Genomic DNA, 16,940 nt, shown 5'->3' with positions numbered 1-16,940 from the left:
CATGATACTGTGTATATTTCTTCCCTCTCTCAAGCAAGCAATATTTTATGAATGAATTTTCTCTCTAGACAAAGTTCTGAATTAAGGCTTTAGATTTTATTATACCAGGAGATTCTTCCTTTATGTGTATGATTATGGTTTCTACACATCATGGTTTTCTTGAGTTTTACTTTGTTTGATGTTTGCTTTTTTCAGATTGTTAGTAAAGACATTCTACAAGAGCTGGAAAATATGGACAAAGAATGCGATATAGATGACATACTTAACTACAGAACAATTGCAGAGCAACAACTGCAGGTAGTTGATGCTTCTATTAGAAGAACGTGTGAGGGTGATTGTGAATTACATTTTGTTCAGTTTAGCCATTACGGTTGAAAATGTGACCTAAACATTGGACCACTGTGATTGAATCTGTATTTGCCTGCATTTCATATATAACATCATTCATGGTTGGTATACTACTTTGGCCTGGGAAGTACCTGTTTAAGATGGCTTAATGCTGTTTAAACTATTGTTAGCCTTGGAACCTAAGCAAGCATTGGCTCTCCAAGGCTGAAGTGCATACAGTGGACTCTAGTTTCATGTCGGAACATATCTGTATGTGCATCATACCTGAAGTGTTGTAGTAACTCAAGGGTAACTTTGACACGACGATGCTGTTCAGGTCTTTCTGATAATGAATCCTTTGGCACATCAAATATCAGCTTCTGAAAAAAAGAAACTGTTTGAAGGCAATTGATGTGAGCTGCTGTAAAGAAAAAAACTGATTGAAGGCACTTGCTGTGAAGGACTACCAAATTACATGCCATGTGTATGTTCTTTAAAGTGGGACTGAACCAGGTGTATTATAACAATTTTTTTGGGGTAGAAATTAACTTTGATTCATTATGCTTACTAGAAGAATAACATCATATTTGTCTAATGCATGCAGTATTGGAAGGTATATATATCCTTAGGTGCCCATTCTTCACATTTTTCAGTATAACTATAATAAGAGTCCTATGTATTTTCGGCGTTATCTATGGTAAATTTTTACTGATCGTTGGCAGGAATCATTGGTGAAATCTACCAAAGATACTTCTAGTCCAGGAAGTCCTCGAACTGATGAACAGTCAGCAGGGGCAAGCCGGGGATGGCTAAACTGGCTTTCTCTTGGAATGCTTGGTGCTGGTGGAACAGCTGACACTAGCTCATTTGCTGGTGTTATTTCTGAAGACATTATTAAGGTTATACTTTATAGCGCTTGACCTATTCTGCTTATGTGGTTAGCCAGTTTAGTGTTTTTTTCCTTGGACATGGTTAACCAGGTTTATGCACTTAAGTTTTTAGGAACAGGCAGTTCTAACCTTTGTTTTCCGTTTTCAGGATATATATGAGGGAACAGAATTTCATCCCGTTTCTTCTGCTGAAAATTATTTGACAAAAGAAAACTACTATTCTTTGTTTGTTAGACTCTCTGTTTCTCAGATAGTCACAACTATCACCTCCAGGCAAGTGATGTTTTTTTTTCATGGCCCTTCCATAACTAGTAAAGTTAACTACTCAAAAAAATTGACAACCCTAGTAGTAAAATGCACCCGGGGTCCTTAAACTTTTCTCTGTGGGTCCTTAAAGTTTTCAAGTTGTTCACTCTAAATTGTAAATTCATTCTATGAATTCTCACTTGGGACAAACCACTTAAAAAGTTTTAAGGACCCAGATGGTTCACTTTGAGAGTTCATGGATCTTGATGAGAATCTGCAAAAAGTTGAAGGACCCCAGATGCATTTTACTTCTGTTCTATTATGGCTCTAAAGATGTGGTTTCCACTTAGTCTTTCTTTATAAGAGTTCGAACAACTCGCAAGGGAGGAAATTGCATCGCGGTGGCAATTGAACTCTTAATTATTCTATTTCTGAATGTCCACATATACTAGCAGCTTTGTGGAATCCTGAAGTGTTAGACTTTATAGGATTCTGTGTGGCCTAATTGAGAGTTCCAAGAACTTGCACAAAAAAAATGCCGTCAGAAAGCCATGTTCAGTTATTCAGTAAGAGTTGCCCAAGATGATCCTTATCCTGATCTTTGCCCAAAAAGTCTTGAATCCCAAGCAAGTTGGGGTAGCGTAGTGTTGAAACAAACAAGAGCCACATGAACCAAAAAGAAGATAGCAATAGTAAAAGTGCATTGTACTTTGAACATGAATAAATGCAGATTTACTAAATTTTCTTCATTTAGTTCATCATATGTCCTTCCAGGTTTTATTTGTACCTTTTAACACTAGCAACTCAAAACTTAAGTTTCTTAAAGTTCAATATCTTCAGCCAATGGTCAAGATTTGTTTTTCTGCGTGAATGATTTAACTTAGGGACGAGATGCCTTTGTTATCGGCTAACATTTCTGCTCGTTGATTGGCTAGGCGGTTCGGCATGAAGCTTGTAAATACAGTGTTTGCTGGTCTTGGTATGGAATGTAAAATATGGGATGACTCAGCAACTGTTCTTGCCTGGCTTGATTCTCTTCAAGCTATCAACCCGTTAAACGATATGAAAATCTTACTGGCTGAAAAGGTACAATGCGGTTTAATCCTCAGATCTTTTTCATTACATTTGTGGGTTGCTTATATCTCAAATTGATATATATTTTAGTGTAGCGCTCCTGATGGTCTTGGGGCACCTGTTATCAGTATCCAAGTTGACTTTCCCAAGGCAAACGAAGGATCAGAAGCTTCAACAAGAGTACTTGTGTTCTTTTCTATACAGTTAAAGTTCTGTCTTATTGCACATGTGGTATTTGTGGTTGCTGATTCTAGGTATGTTGTCATGTTCCATTTCAGGTTGTTGTCCAGGAATTCAGTGCCATCTATGAACCAGAATTTTTTATGAATGTTCTATACTTCTACAATCTATTTTCTTCTTTCCAATTTCAGCATGATAGGGTAAGTATTATTGCTGTGCATTCACATTATTGTACTCTATTTTCTAGTTTCTTGCTTTGTTACCGTACTGAGTTCTTGTGCATAATTTTTTATTAAACATAGCTAACACTGGTAAGAAGAAAGATATGGATGCAATAGCCAATATGCAATTGGTTTCTCAAGTGAAAACTTTTTTGAGAATGTTTGATGCAATAGAAGTTAAATTGTTCGCTGTTGTAGCCATGGTCCCCTCTCTGTAAATATTTTTGTTCGTTTGCAAAAATGTAAAGTCAGTTCCTGTATATCTTTATAAGATTAACTGCATTTTTCCAGCATTTCCATAGATCAGCCACTTTGTGACGCCTGCCTTTCATCATATAATGTATTTTTGTTTCCCTGGACTTATGCTCATTTTGTCATTTATTTGTTGGGCCATCGAAGTGCTTAGTTGTACTGTATGCGGGGTTGAGAGACCTTGGATATTTTCATGCAATTCTCCCTGTATGAAATGTTATGCATAACTATTCTGATTTATGCAGGTGCTTTCCTCTCTAAATCAGTTCGATAATTTGGGAGCCAGACTTGTCTCAAAACTAAAGTATTTACTTATCTCCCTTTTCTTTTCTGTTCACGCTGTAGTATGATTGTCTAATTTGAGTAATATTTTGAACATAATTCAAGGTACATATGTGCTAATCATAAAAAGCTCATTTGGGATTTGAGGATTCACCACATCGCCATTAGGCTGCCATCACAGAATTGTGTAAGGAAAGAACTTACCATGGTATGTGCTAACACTAAATAACATTGCCTGACAATAGTGTTCAAGGGGCATGTTAATACCTTGATATTTATGTGAGCATAATTTCTTCAGATTAGGTTCCCATATTTATGTTGAGACTGGCTACCAATTTTCCCTGGACCCAACCAGAATTTTATAAACTGGCCTTGTTTAATTTATTTCAAGTTTGAAATTTAAATTTGATATTTGATAGTCTTGGAAGTAAGCAAATTTGGAAGATGTCAACATCTATGACTTTTTTGATAATACAAGGCCCCATTTGCCTGTGCTGTTGATCAAAAGATGCACTAGCTTAATGTTGTCAAAAGAAAAGATAACTCTAATGGGTCTTAATCATCACCATCTGTAGTTGTAGCTTCAATTGGTTGATTCAGTAGCTAGTTTTTTCTTTCTTTTATCATTGAACAATTATTGTAACTGCAGGTTGTTGAGGCTGGAGATATATTGGTTCAGTCCAAAGATGTTGTTGAGGATGTTTCTCGGACACAAGAAAGCAATTCCTTACTTGATCACATATCAAAAAGTCTTCCTAGTTATTTTTCTGATGATCTGTTACATGGTATCCAATTGGATGAGCTTTATAGCCACTTTGAGGTTGGCCTTACTGGGTTTCAGGTCAGACATGGTGCATAATTTGTAGTTCTGTTTTTTGGTTTATTGAATATCTCTATGAAACAGCAATAAATGATTGTTTGCAGGTGAAGGTATTGCTTCCTGACAGAAATAATGTTTCCTCCACACTGATTAAACTTGATGCTTCCATTGCACTACGATTATGTATGTTCCTAGATGAACCAGTGCTAAAACAATTGGAGGTAAGATTCTTAAAGGGTGGTGACAAATTATGTGTCTTTAATGGTCAGTTTTCTGATGCAACTGTACAAAGTGTATGCTAATAAAGTTGGTTCACTATGGTTTGTGCAATGTGTTGCTTACGTTATTTTTTCTCAATGTAAGTTTCTGCAAGAAGAATATTTTCTGAACTATTGTTTTGGCAGGTTGGTTTTATTGTGCCGTTTATTGACATATACCTCTCTCAAACAATGTACAGTGCTATTGTTAATTTGCCTAGAGTGAAAGAAACTAACCTTGTCAGGAACAGTATGTTTGATAATGCCAAGACACATGGACCCAAGAAATTGGCCTTAAACATGTCTGTCTCCCTCAAGCTAGCCAAGTTGGGTTTACAGGTTGACCTTGATGGTAATTATGAGGAAAGTTCAGGTGTTATTGTTGCCGTCAAAGACATTGATATCAGGTTAATAATTGGCTACTAATCTTGTGATCACGAATTTTTTACTGTTTTCTGGTTTTTTATATTTGATTTGCTGTCGTATTTGTAGATATGCTACATGTGAATTGTCAGATCTCTCTCTCACCATGAAGACGATCAATATTACTTCCAATGATCGGAAGGATGAATCAGTTTCACATGTGTTATGCTTATCAGGAAACTTAACACGATGCCCTGAAAATTCTGTTGAAACTTGCTTGAATCTGCATTACAGAACTCACAAGCATGATGGTCAAATGCATCATGTGTACCGCCTAAATTTATGTGATGTTGATCTGCATGTTAACCCATCTGTTATTGGCCAGATACGGATGTTTTTTAGAAAACTTGATTCGGGACCTTCAGCTGGCAGTGTTGTTGAATCAGCAATGATTGGTCAGGGTTCCATGAAATCTGGAGCAGCTAATGGCATACTTCCCAGTGATGTTGAATCAGCAATGATTGGTCAGGGTTCCATGAAGTCCGGAGCAGCTAATGGCATACTTCCCAAGTTTTCCTTGTCAAATTTATGTGGGGCGGATGGTACACTATTCGCAGGCGTTTCCATTGACCACTTTCCCTTTTTAGATACAGATTGCACATATGGATATAGTTTTGGATTCTTAGGAACTCATGATGTTCAAGCACAAGAAGGTTCATATTCGAAGAATGGGCAATGCCATGATTCTTCAGGTTTGAATGGCTATCATGCATCAGATCTTGAGAGCAATTCACTGTGTATTACTCGGCATTCAAACTGTTCATCCACATCGTCCAATAACCCCAAGAATGTCAGCAGAACTGTTCTGGATCTATCACTTGTTTCAGTCAGAGTACATTTCCCTGAATCACATGGCACTTTAGCAACAATTTCCATTCCTGAATCTATTGCAACACTCACTTGTTTTGACGCAAGCTCATGGGACCTACTACTGTCAGCTAACAATTTGACTCTTGCTTCACCATGGACTCCACCAAATATCCATGAGCTACTCTGGGGCACATCTTCACATCATAATGCTAGCGTGCTCAACATCCGAGTTAAAAAAGAATTACTGTCAACCGAAGTATGTGTTGGAATTCAGAATGTTTGCTGTGTATTGCCATCAAAGTTACTGGCTATGTTTATTGGATTCTTTTTGTTGGATGATTGGAATCCTATAGCAGAACAGGAACACCCTATGGCAGGTAACAATCTTGAGTGCATGGAAGAATCACATGACTGTATAACATACAAATTTGAGATCTGTGATTGTGTTGTAATTTTTCCTGTGGAAGAGCAAGATTTTTTTTGTCTAAATCTGGCAGTTCCACATTTGTTCTGTGAGTTCATTGCAACTGGAAGTTCTGTAGAATTTGCAAAGTGTATTCCCAAAGAACTCTTCAGTGCGGAATGCATAGTTTCCAGTAGAGTCGATGTCATCTGCATATATGCAAGAAATGCATCTATATCACTTCTATTTGTAAGAGAACAAACAAATTTTATGCTGAAGCTTGATGAGAACATTCCTAAGAGAATCCATTCTCTTATTGAAAAGCTTGATGCTGGCATATGGATTCAGGTTCCTTGCAAAGAAATATCGTGCTCCCAGCTGCCTACTTTGCCCACCTCAATTATGAGCAAAATATCACAATGCAACTTGGTTGCTGAAGGTAGATCATTGTTTATCTTGCTTTTCAACTTCTTGAAAATGTCTTTTTGTAATATTGACTTTAACTTTGTCAAATTTCTATACAGATCTCTATTTTATGAACGGGATGGAGATGGTTATTGGTGTTGTTGACAAGTTAATTTTGATCGGCAAAGAAAGTAAAATGTACAATGGCAATGCCTTTCAGTTTTTGGAACATAGAAGTTTAAATGACGGAGACCCTGACCCAAACGAGCGTATCAATATTACTATTTCGGTCAAGGATCTGAGAATTCTCTTGGTTCACTCGAAAGATAAAGATTTGGCGCCTGAGAGAATTGCCACTGCAAACCTGGAGTTTGATGTTTCTGCTTTACTAGTTTGTGAAAAACCAGAGCGCATGAACTTTGAGATTGTTTCTTTAGTCCTGCAGTCACCCAGTGGTTACTCTCTCATCTCCATTGTTTCTGATGGGCCTTTATCCCCTGTTTTCATCAAGTTTACAAAGCACCATGCTGGACAAGATGAGATATTACTAAGTGTACCGCTTTTCGAGGTCTGGTTATATTTAGAGTATTGGAATACAATTATTAATCATTTCCAATCATATGTAAACAAAAAGATAGGAAATTTGCCAATGGAGCATCCAGCTGCTTTGCCTCAATTTCCAGAGATGGCATCATCACCGTTTATCGCATCCGAATTTGGTTCACCAGATGATTCCAACTTAGTGGTTACATGCGAAAGTATTGCCGGTGTGGTTCATATACCTATCTGGGAGAAACAAGAAAATCAAACAAGCAATCACATGAGCGGGACTTCCGCTTCTTTTCCAATGCAAGTGAGCACTCATCATGAGGCCGATGATATTCAATATAGTGAACCAAAAGGCTGCAAGTTTGTCACCGTAACTTTTGAGAGTAAACATTTTGTGGTGATGTCGGGTGATAGCTACATGAACTTTGAATGTGATTTACAGAGGATGAAGATAATGCTGGAAATGCTTCAAGAGAACAAGGGTACCTCTGTTCCATTTATGCATATATCTAAGGTTAAATCTTCTGGTTATATTCATCAATCAGAAAGGAGTTTGCAACATGTTTCTGTTGATCTACAAGCTGAATACATGGATGTTAGTTTTTCACACCAGATATTTAGCTTTTGGCGCAACATGGAACTCAAATTTCCTGCTGCATCATCTGCATCCTCTTTTTATTATGTGGCATTCAAGGCAGGATTAAGGAAAGGGTCTCTTCTGCTAAATGATGGAAGGGTAAGTTGTGTTACATGGCTGCTTATTCCTGCACTTTATTATATTAGCTGCTTATTAAATGTTGGAAATGTTTGGTTCATGTATGTGCATGCTGATGCCCATTCAGAAGATGAAAGAAACAGTTCAATTATATTGGTGTCAAGAAAAGAGCATCATGAAATTTGAATTGTGTAAGAATGGAAATATCACAAAATAGGAAATAACTTGTAGCAACTATTATGAAGTATTGGATTAGAGGACAAATTTTACTATTCACTGGCCAATATATAATTTGGTATTAGCTGATAGAGCAGCATGATACAGAGATGTTTTGATATAAAGATGAATTTGGACTATTAGACATGATCAGGCGCAGCTTGGATTATGTTTGTTTCATTATTTGGTAACATTAGATAGCTTTGAGTTTATGTCTGTAATTCAGTAAACAAAATATATTTGCATGTCTTCATGAACTTTTTATATATCAAATATGCTGAGTGGCATTCTGTAATTCCATTCAAGCTCTAACCTTCGACTCTTTATTGTTCTTGATGATTTTTTTGACAGTGGAGCTGTCATGGACCTGTAATAGAGACCTTATTGAAGAATTTAACTGTGCAATTTACTCAATTGAAGGATCAGACAGAAGTTTCTGCTTTTGTTGACCTTCTAGTAAATTACAACAACATTGACAAGGTAAAATGATACTCTGTTCTTGCCCCCCCAAAATTTGGCTGTGATAGTGTTGGAATAACAACTTATATTTTTGTAGGTTATGTGGGAACCTTTTATCGAACCCTCAAGATTTCAGTTGAGTATGCGTAGAAAATGTGCTGATTGTGCACTGAATATATCACCCAGTACTGATGTGTGTTTAAGTTCAAGCAAGCAGCTTAATCTGAATATATCAGAACCCTTGCTTGAGGTATGTTCCTGGTGTACTGTCTTTTTTCTCTTGCCACAGAGAAAATCTTGTAAATAATGTTACTATCAGTAGTTCTAAGCGATAATATTTGTAGTTTAATTGCAGATAAATATATTTTGATTCATTAATCAGGATAGTAAAGCATTTCTTATTTCTCTTGTATCTACTATATATCTGTTTTCAAGGGAAATAGAGGTTGGTGCAAAATTTGGGTTTTGGGGTTTTTGATCACTTATAATAGAACATTGAACATTAAAATTTAGAATTTATCTATGAGGTTCTCAAATTTATTGTTTGAACTCTTCATTTGCATATGTAGGCAATCATTAGACTTAGCCAGATGATTACAGATTCTCTTGATCAAAGTAATGGTGGTGGTCTTCGAGAAGATCCTGGAATCTTGAGATTAAGCCATGGTGATGTGCGCACCAGAAGATATGCACCATACATTCTCTCAAATGACACATCGTTGCCCTTTAGGTTCAAGGTGTACCGTGGTGCTGTTAATTCAGATGACATTGACAGTTTCTCTGTAGTAGATGAAAACTATGTGCCAGCAGGGTCTGCTGTCCCAATATACGTCGAGGAAACTCTCGATGAATTCTTCTTCCAACACAGAGAAGCACGGTCATCTGAACATCTCATTGAGAAAAGGATGAGTGCTGTATCACACTATATGATCTCTATTGAGTTTGATGGAACGTCAGGGCCTTCAAAACCAATGTCAATGGACCTTGTGGGTGTTTACTTCTTTGAAGTAAACTTCTCTTCAAGTAAAAAGCCAATTCTCCGTGAAGAAAGTTTAGGGGCATTTTCGTCTAATAATAGAAAGGGTAGCGATGGGTTAATTGTGCCTGTGGTGCTCGATGTTTCCTTGCAGAATTACAGCAAGTGTATACGAGTTTACTCGACGGTAATGACTATGCCCTTTTGAACAATCAGTTACTATACAAGTTACTATCAGCTTAATGATCTCCTTTTCTAGGTAATACTATACAATGCGACATCAATGCCCCTCGAATTGAGATTTGATATACCATTTGGTGTTTCTTCAAAGGTACATAATTTTCGACCTTGTTTTTTCTCGAATGCGCAGGACATAATTTTCGACCTTGTTACCACTTCAAATTCTTTAGATGAACTTATTCTAGTAGGAAAGTCAGTTTCATTTCTATGCCTTCAAAATAATAAAAAAATTCCCCAAAACTTGAGATTTATCAAGGACACTTTATTCTGCAGGTAATTGGGCCCATTCCTCCAAACAAAGAGATTCCACTACCAGTTCATTTGTCTGAAGCTGGCCAGATTAGGTGGCATCCTGTTGGGAGAAAATATTTGTGGAGTGAAACCCACTCACTATCAAGTTTACTTTCACGTGAAAGCAGGGTTGGGTTCATGAAATCATCTGTTTGCTATCCTTCTCACCCTAGTAATGATCCATTCCGTTGCTGCGTATCTGTTGAAGAATACAATGTCCCTTCATCTATTAGTACCCGGAAAGGCCAGTTCTGCACTGAACGTTTGAATGCACAACCGGTTCCTGGAAGTTCTCCAAATAATACCAAGCAGATTTTGACAAGGACACATTTTATACGACATGTCAGGCTCAATACACCACTTCTCATAAAGAACTATCTCCCTTTGTGCATTTCTTTGACAATAGACAACGGTGGGTCTGCACGTGTAGTTTCGCTAAAGGAGGTAAGTTTCTGGTGCCAGGCACATATCTTATCTCAACTCGTTTGGTTTCCATTTTCAAGTTTGTGACAATCATATTCACAGGTAGCCTCTGCCTCTATTTTTTCTGTCGATCCCTCCAACGATCTTGGGATTACAATTGATATTCAAGATTATAGGTCCTTGGCCATAAAGTTTCCCAGGGCTGAATCATTCTCTACTGCAGCCAAGTCAAATGGCTTCAAATTCTCCACAACAGAGACAATTACTTTCTATTCGAATTTGTCGAATTGTATGGACTTTGGACTTTCTTTTTATTATTGAATAACTTAAGCCCACTAACAAAGTTCTGATGTCAATTTGTTCTGCAGCTCCTCTTAATGTTATACTGGAGAAATCAATGGACGCTCGTTCTGGCGCAAGAGAGTTGTATCTTTCTGTTCCATTTTTGTTGTACAATTGCACGGATTTATTGCTTACTGTCACTGAAAGCAGCTACGAGAGAACTGGATCCACCCTTGTGATTCCTCCTAGTTTTGAGTTGGATGGACATGCAAGGCATTTTCTTGAAAAAAATGGTCTTTCTCTTGTTGATTCATCCGTACAGTAAGTGGCTTTCTGTCCTTTAGAATTCAGTTTCTGTATCTATTTTAACAATCTATGTATCTATTTTAACTATCTGTAAAAAATTGTCTTACAGACGCTTTGTAGGCAAAATGCCACAATTAGTTTTGATGGATGGATCTTCTTCAGATATAAGTTGTACCAATAGCAGTGAGCCTGTAAAGAAAGAATTTGACAAAGAGGTTAAAGCTTATATGTTTGCTCCTGATGGACACACTCCAGCAACTGAGCTTTCAGTTAAGTTGAATGCAACTCCACCTAATAACGGAACTGAAACAACTCGGCGAGATTGGTCAAATCCATTCCTCCTTGTCCCTGGCAGTGGTTCGACAAATATTACTATTCCTCAGTCATCTACATCTGGTGCCTTTTTAGTTGCAGTGGCATCTATACCTGTTTCGACCGAACTTTTTGGAAGGACAAGGGCTATTGCTTTCAGGCCAAGGTAATTGAAAGGTTTCCATTTCATCTAGTTGTGGCAACATATTTGTTTTTGGCTGTCATCCTTAATTCCTTATCTACCATGACTTTATAAAGGGTACGAATTACCCTGTATAAATGTTTCAAGCAGTTTTATTTGAGGAACAATTCCAGTCACTAGAAGCAAAGCTCAAAATAATAGTTTGATCATTTACCAAAAGCTTGGAACTTTACTGATCCATTGAAATCGACATTATTTCCTTTGCCCATTAACCCCAAAATGCTCATACCAGATTAATATATGTGAAATGGGTACTTGGGATTGATTGCATATTTTGCGATGACCATAAAAGAAACCACTTGTGCAAAATGGTTATTATGACATACTAAAATGAGGAATGTCTGTGTTGTTGGTCAAAAATTTACATACAACAACTACAAAGCCTTTTAGTCCCAAGCAAGTTGTGGTACTTAGAAATGAAACCTGGCAAAAGCCTTTGATATGAGCATAAAGAGGGTAATAGTAATAGCATTACATAGTAGTAACAGTACTATTGTTTCGGGGACATGGATAATGGATTTCTGATTTCTCCTATCCATTCTCCCAAGTCTCTGTTTACGGCTCTCTTGCCATATCAGGTTTGGTCTACCCCTGCCTCGTCTTAGATTATCAGCATCTCAGGATATGCTGCCATCGCCATGTGCTAGTTTGGATATGGCAAACCATCTCAACTGGTTCGTGGAGGAGGCCTCCATTGGTCAAAACTTTTTTAAATATAGTATGAAGACAAGTATAACAAAAATTCTTGTTTCATTGCTGTGAGTGATTCTAATGTGAATGGCTACCATGTTCTAGAGTTGGATTTATAGTTTCTGCCATCAAAGAGGATCCTTATATTTACTCGCTAACTTCTTCTTGTACATGTACCATGTGTCATTTCATTCTGTGGTCACCTTTCTAATATATTTCTGTCCTCTGTTCCTGCTATTTTGCAGGTATGTGATATGTAATGCATGCAGCAACGATTTGTTCTTTCGACAAAAAGGAACAAGGTTTTCTAAGCACTTAAGTTCTGGGCAGCACTCTTTCCTTCACTGGTCTGATACAGCAAGGTGATTTGCATAATTTACTACCCTGTGTACCTTGGCAGTCTGGTTTGTTTGAACCTATGAATTTTTTAGCATAAATAATGGATTTTACAGTTTAGATGCATACTTTAGAAATCGGGATTGAAATTTTATACGGCCCTACTTTCTCCAATGATGTGTTCATGCCACAGTTACCTATTTACTGTATGCTTTTGTATTTCAAAATTATCAAAGGAAAATGAATTTTATTCTTGATTTGTATTTAAAAACTGAAAGAGTACTAAACCTCATCCTCATTATTGCGAGTGTGTGATACACAGCTCTCCTTCGTGTTCGAGGAAAAAATGAGAGTACTATGTTCGTATGTTCTTTGTACATCTTCCAATCTTTTACTGCTTGTGCTGAACAACCTTGTTTTCAGAGAGTTGCTGGTCTCTGTTCGATTTGATGGGCCAGGATGGCAATGGTCAGGAAGTTTTTTCCCTGATCACCTGGGAGATGCTCAACTGAAAATGAGGAATAGTGCCTCAGGTGTATCATACATGGTTCGAGTAGAAGTACAAAATGCTGATCTAGACGTGCACAGCAAGAAATTTTCTGGAAGAAACAATATCAATACTGGTACAGTACTGATTCTGCTTTCCGATGACAAGACTGGTTTTGTACCTTACAGGATCGACAATTTTTCAATGGAGGTAACTAGTTTGTGAGTTTGTGCTGCTTTAGCTTCGTTTGAAAATTGAATGACTATCATTCTTATGATTACTCTTTACAGAAATTGCGGATATATCAGCAGAGATGTGAATCTATTGAAACAATTGTTTATCCTTACACATCATGTCAATACGCTTGGGATGAGCCTTGCTATCCTCATCGCCTTACTGTTGAGGTGCATAGCTTTAGCTTTTTTTTATTTATCAATTTGACTTATCTTGAACAAATTATGCAACATTATTTTTCCCTCATACTATGTACAGATTCCTGGAGAACGAAGTTTGGGTACATTCAATCTGGATATTCTCAGTGATGATGTTCATGTGTCACTACCATCCACATCTGAGGTAAAAATGTCTTCAGATTTGATTAGCATGTCTCTTCATGGGTTGTAACTTTAATATACCAAAGGAGTGTTTGGGCCAGGGCAAGCAAAAATTGTGCTGGCTCTGCTCCTTTGCTTCAGTTTTGTTTGTTCTTGCTTTTGTTTTTCTTGGTTTTCCCCTTCTGGCGACTGTTACCTTCAATTCCTCTTAATATAATGATGGTGGATCCCCTACTAGTTTGAGGAAAAATACACAGCATATGTACCTACTTGGGTGTATACCTATGGGTCTAAAATGTCCGTGGTACATTGTGCAGATATTGTAGTAACTTCCCCTGTGTGATTAGAATTTGGAAATCTTTAACTTCCTGTCCAAAAACAGTTTGTATTTTTGGGAATGACTTTTTTTTTTCAAAACTGGGAATGACTTGTCCTGTTGTCCAATTTCCATTGAAGAAAAGCTAATCACGTCAACAAACGGAGAAAGATAGATCGGTGCTTGTCTTTATATATTGCAATCTTGATTATACATATCTTTTTACAGAAAGCTGAAAGGAGATTCTGCATCTCAGTGCATGCGGAAGGAGCGATTAAGGTTGGTTTCTGGGCCACCAACTGCCTTAGAACTGTTGATCAGTTTTGTTTATCATTTTTTGTTTGCAATCATCATATGTAGGTGCTAAGTGTTATTGATTCAAATTGTCACAATACGGAAACAAAAGAAAAGGATTTTCTGGCATCAAAGGAACCTAAAGTTGCTGATCAGAAACTGGAGCTTGAGATGAACTTTGCTGAAGTTATCAACATACACATACCATTCATCGGGATATCTTTAATAAGCTCTTCTCCCCAGGTGAACTCTCTATGAGCTTTAGTTGAACTTTGCTTTAAGTCATCAAAATACACCTGCCAGTTTTCATCGTTGGAATATCTTTGATGTCCTACCTTGAATTTTTTTCCGTCACTTACAACTCAAGGGAAATTTGTTTCACTGTACTTATTTTTCTTTGGCAGGAATTGTTGTTTGCTTCTGCCAAGGAGATGACAATTGTTGCCATGCAGAGTTTAGATCAGCAGCGATTTACAGTAGAAATACAATCTATGCAAATCGATAATCAGTTCCCTGATAGCCCACACCCTGTCATGTTGTCATTCGAGGGCAGTCAGAAGGGAAAATCCATGAATATTTTTAAGAGTAAAGATATTAAGCTGAGATCAGCAAGTGACAGTCTTTCCAGTACCACAGAACCTGTGCTGCGGTTTGCTGCAGCTAAATGGAGAACCAGAGATGTATCATTTGTTTCCTACCAGTGTATAAACATAAGGTACTCCTTACTTTTTGGTTACATCTCATTATAGCTGTACTTGGGGTGACACTTTTTGTTTGTGGTTGGCAGTGTAGCACCTGTTCGCCTTGAACTTGAAGAACGGCTTGTATTGAGCATGGTTGAATTTTTTAGATCTGTTTCCTCTAGAATAAATCTTGGACACTTTGAGAAAAGTCTTGAGTTAAGTATTTTAGGTGGTGCTACAGACCTGTTAAGAGAATATGAAAAGATCTCAAAGCACTTACCAGACAAGTCCTTACTACAAGACAGTGAATTGTTTCCTTCTGTTGATCCAATTGGTGCTCCATGGCAACAGATACACCTATTAGCGAGAAAGCAGAAAAAGGTGTACATTGAATTATTTCAGTTGACTCCTGTCAAGTTGACTTTCAGGTTATCTCTTCTCTAATGTTTTGTGGTCTTTACTGCATATATGTTATCAACATCACATTGATGGCTATGTTTTCTGATGTAGTTTTACAAGCACACCGTGGCTTAATAGGAATGAATGCGGTTCTGATCCCAGCACAGGTTTCAACAACACTACTGCGATCCAGGTAGACACATATCCCTTTACAGATAGGTTTGCTGTTTTTAATATAGTATATTTTTAGTGTTATTTAATCCAGCCTTGCAATTGCTTATACAACATAGCAGCTGTTTTTGCGTGTCTTTGTGACTTCATTCTGTGGTGACTTCATAGCAGCTGTTAAGCTGAGCCATACGATGAAGCTTTGGGAGAGGGTCATCGAGCATCGCCTAAGAAGAGGGACAAGTGTGACCCAAAACCAATTTGGGTTCATGCCTGGAAGGTCAACCATGGAGGCGATTTTCTTAATACGACAATTGATGGAGAGATATAGGGAGCAGAAGAAGGACTTGCACATGGTCTTCATTGACCTTGAGAAGGCATATGACAAAGTACCGAGAAATGTCATGTGGTGGGCTTTGGAGAAGCACAAAGTCCCAACCAAGTACATTACCCTCATTAAGGATATGTACAAAGATGCGACGACGTTTGTCCGGACATGTGATGGCAACACCACTGACTTTCCTATTAACATAGGCCTACACCAGGGGTCGGCATTGAGCCCTTATTTATTTGCTTTAGTGATGGATGAGATCACAAGGGATATACAAGGTGAGATCCCTTGGTGTATGCTCTTTGCTGATGATGTGGTGCTAGTTGACGAGAGTAGGGAAGGGGTTAATAGGAAGTTAGAGCTGTGGAGACGCACGTTAGAGTCGAAAGGGTTCAGACTTAGTAGGACCAAGACCGAGTACATGATGTGCGATTTCAGCGCGACTAGGCATGAGGGGGGAGACGTTAGTCTAGATGGGCAAGTGGTGGTCCAGAAGGATACGTTTCGGTATTTAGGATCGGTGTTACAAAAGGATGGCGACATTGATGAAGATGTTAGGCATAGAATTTCAGCTGGCTAGTTGAAATGGCGGCAAGCTTCTGGCATCCTTTGTGACAAGAGGGTGCCACAAAAGCTAAAAGGCAAATTCTATAGGACAGCAATTCGTCCGGCGATATTATACGGTGCTGAATGTTGGCCTACAAAAAGACGACATGTGCAGCAACTGAGTGTAGCAGAGATGCGGATGTTGCGGTGGTTTTGCGGGCACACACGGAGGGATAGAGTCCGGAACGAAGTTATTCGGGATAGGGTCGGGGTGGCACCAATTGAGGAGAAACTTACTCAGCATCGCCTGAGATGGTTTGGACATGTCCAACGAAGGCCTCCTGAGGCGCCGGTGCGTAATGGGATCCTTGAGCTAGTCGATAATGTAAAGAGGGGTAGAGGTAGACCTAAACTGACGTGGGATGAGTCGGTTAAGAGAGACCTTAAGGATTGGAACATCTCTAAAGAGATAGTTTTGGATAGGAGCGCTTGGAGACTAGCTATCAATGTGCCTGAACCTTGAACTTATTTCTTTCGGGTTTCATCTCTAGCCTACCTCAACTTGCTTGGGAAAA

General features: G+C 38.1%; 1 protein-coding gene across 4 annotated transcripts in view; it reads left to right on the top strand.

Annotated features, from left to right (window-relative positions):
* The window catches only part of LOC120711202, a 35,505-nt gene that overhangs the window by 5,824 nt on the left and 12,741 nt on the right, over positions 1–16,940 (top strand). For 2 of the 4 annotated variants that reach the window (XM_039996656.1, XM_039996657.1), the window contains exons 13-42: positions 196–297; positions 1,050–1,226; positions 1,366–1,490; positions 2,399–2,549; positions 2,628–2,717; positions 2,816–2,917; positions 3,436–3,494; positions 3,578–3,680; positions 4,122–4,313; positions 4,397–4,513; positions 4,697–4,956; positions 5,042–6,624; positions 6,710–7,875; positions 8,422–8,550; positions 8,627–8,779; positions 9,099–9,692; positions 9,765–9,836; positions 10,019–10,480; positions 10,562–10,748; positions 10,828–11,062; positions 11,157–11,525; positions 12,497–12,613; positions 13,011–13,284; positions 13,365–13,478; positions 13,567–13,650; positions 14,173–14,223; positions 14,305–14,481; positions 14,643–14,953; positions 15,026–15,349; positions 15,432–15,513. In XM_039996656.1, coding sequence (XP_039852590.1) covers positions 196–297; positions 1,050–1,226; positions 1,366–1,490; positions 2,399–2,549; positions 2,628–2,717; positions 2,816–2,917; positions 3,436–3,494; positions 3,578–3,680; positions 4,122–4,313; positions 4,397–4,513; positions 4,697–4,956; positions 5,042–6,624; positions 6,710–7,875; positions 8,422–8,550; positions 8,627–8,779; positions 9,099–9,692; positions 9,765–9,836; positions 10,019–10,480; positions 10,562–10,748; positions 10,828–11,062; positions 11,157–11,525; positions 12,497–12,613; positions 13,011–13,284; positions 13,365–13,478; positions 13,567–13,650; positions 14,173–14,223; positions 14,305–14,481; positions 14,643–14,953; positions 15,026–15,349; positions 15,432–15,513 — 7,962 coding nt within the window. Of the gene's footprint in view, positions 1–195; positions 298–910; positions 941–1,049; positions 1,227–1,365; positions 1,491–2,398; positions 2,550–2,627; positions 2,718–2,815; positions 2,918–3,435; positions 3,495–3,577; positions 3,681–4,121; positions 4,314–4,396; positions 4,514–4,696; positions 4,957–5,041; positions 6,625–6,709; positions 7,876–8,421; positions 8,551–8,626; positions 8,780–9,098; positions 9,693–9,764; positions 9,837–10,018; positions 10,481–10,561; positions 10,749–10,827; positions 11,063–11,156; positions 11,526–12,496; positions 12,614–13,010; positions 13,285–13,364; positions 13,479–13,566; positions 13,651–14,172; positions 14,224–14,304; positions 14,482–14,642; positions 14,954–15,025; positions 15,350–15,431; positions 15,514–16,940 lie in introns of those variants that run through there. The other 2 variants (XM_039996658.1, XM_039996659.1) reach the window with 2 other exon arrangements.

Source organism: Panicum virgatum, chromosome 6K (assembly GCF_016808335.1).
Source record: "Panicum virgatum strain AP13 chromosome 6K, P.virgatum_v5, whole genome shotgun sequence".
NCBI lineage: Eukaryota > Viridiplantae > Streptophyta > Magnoliopsida > Poales > Poaceae > Panicum > Panicum virgatum.
This window is presented reverse-complemented; position numbering and strand designations above follow the sequence as displayed.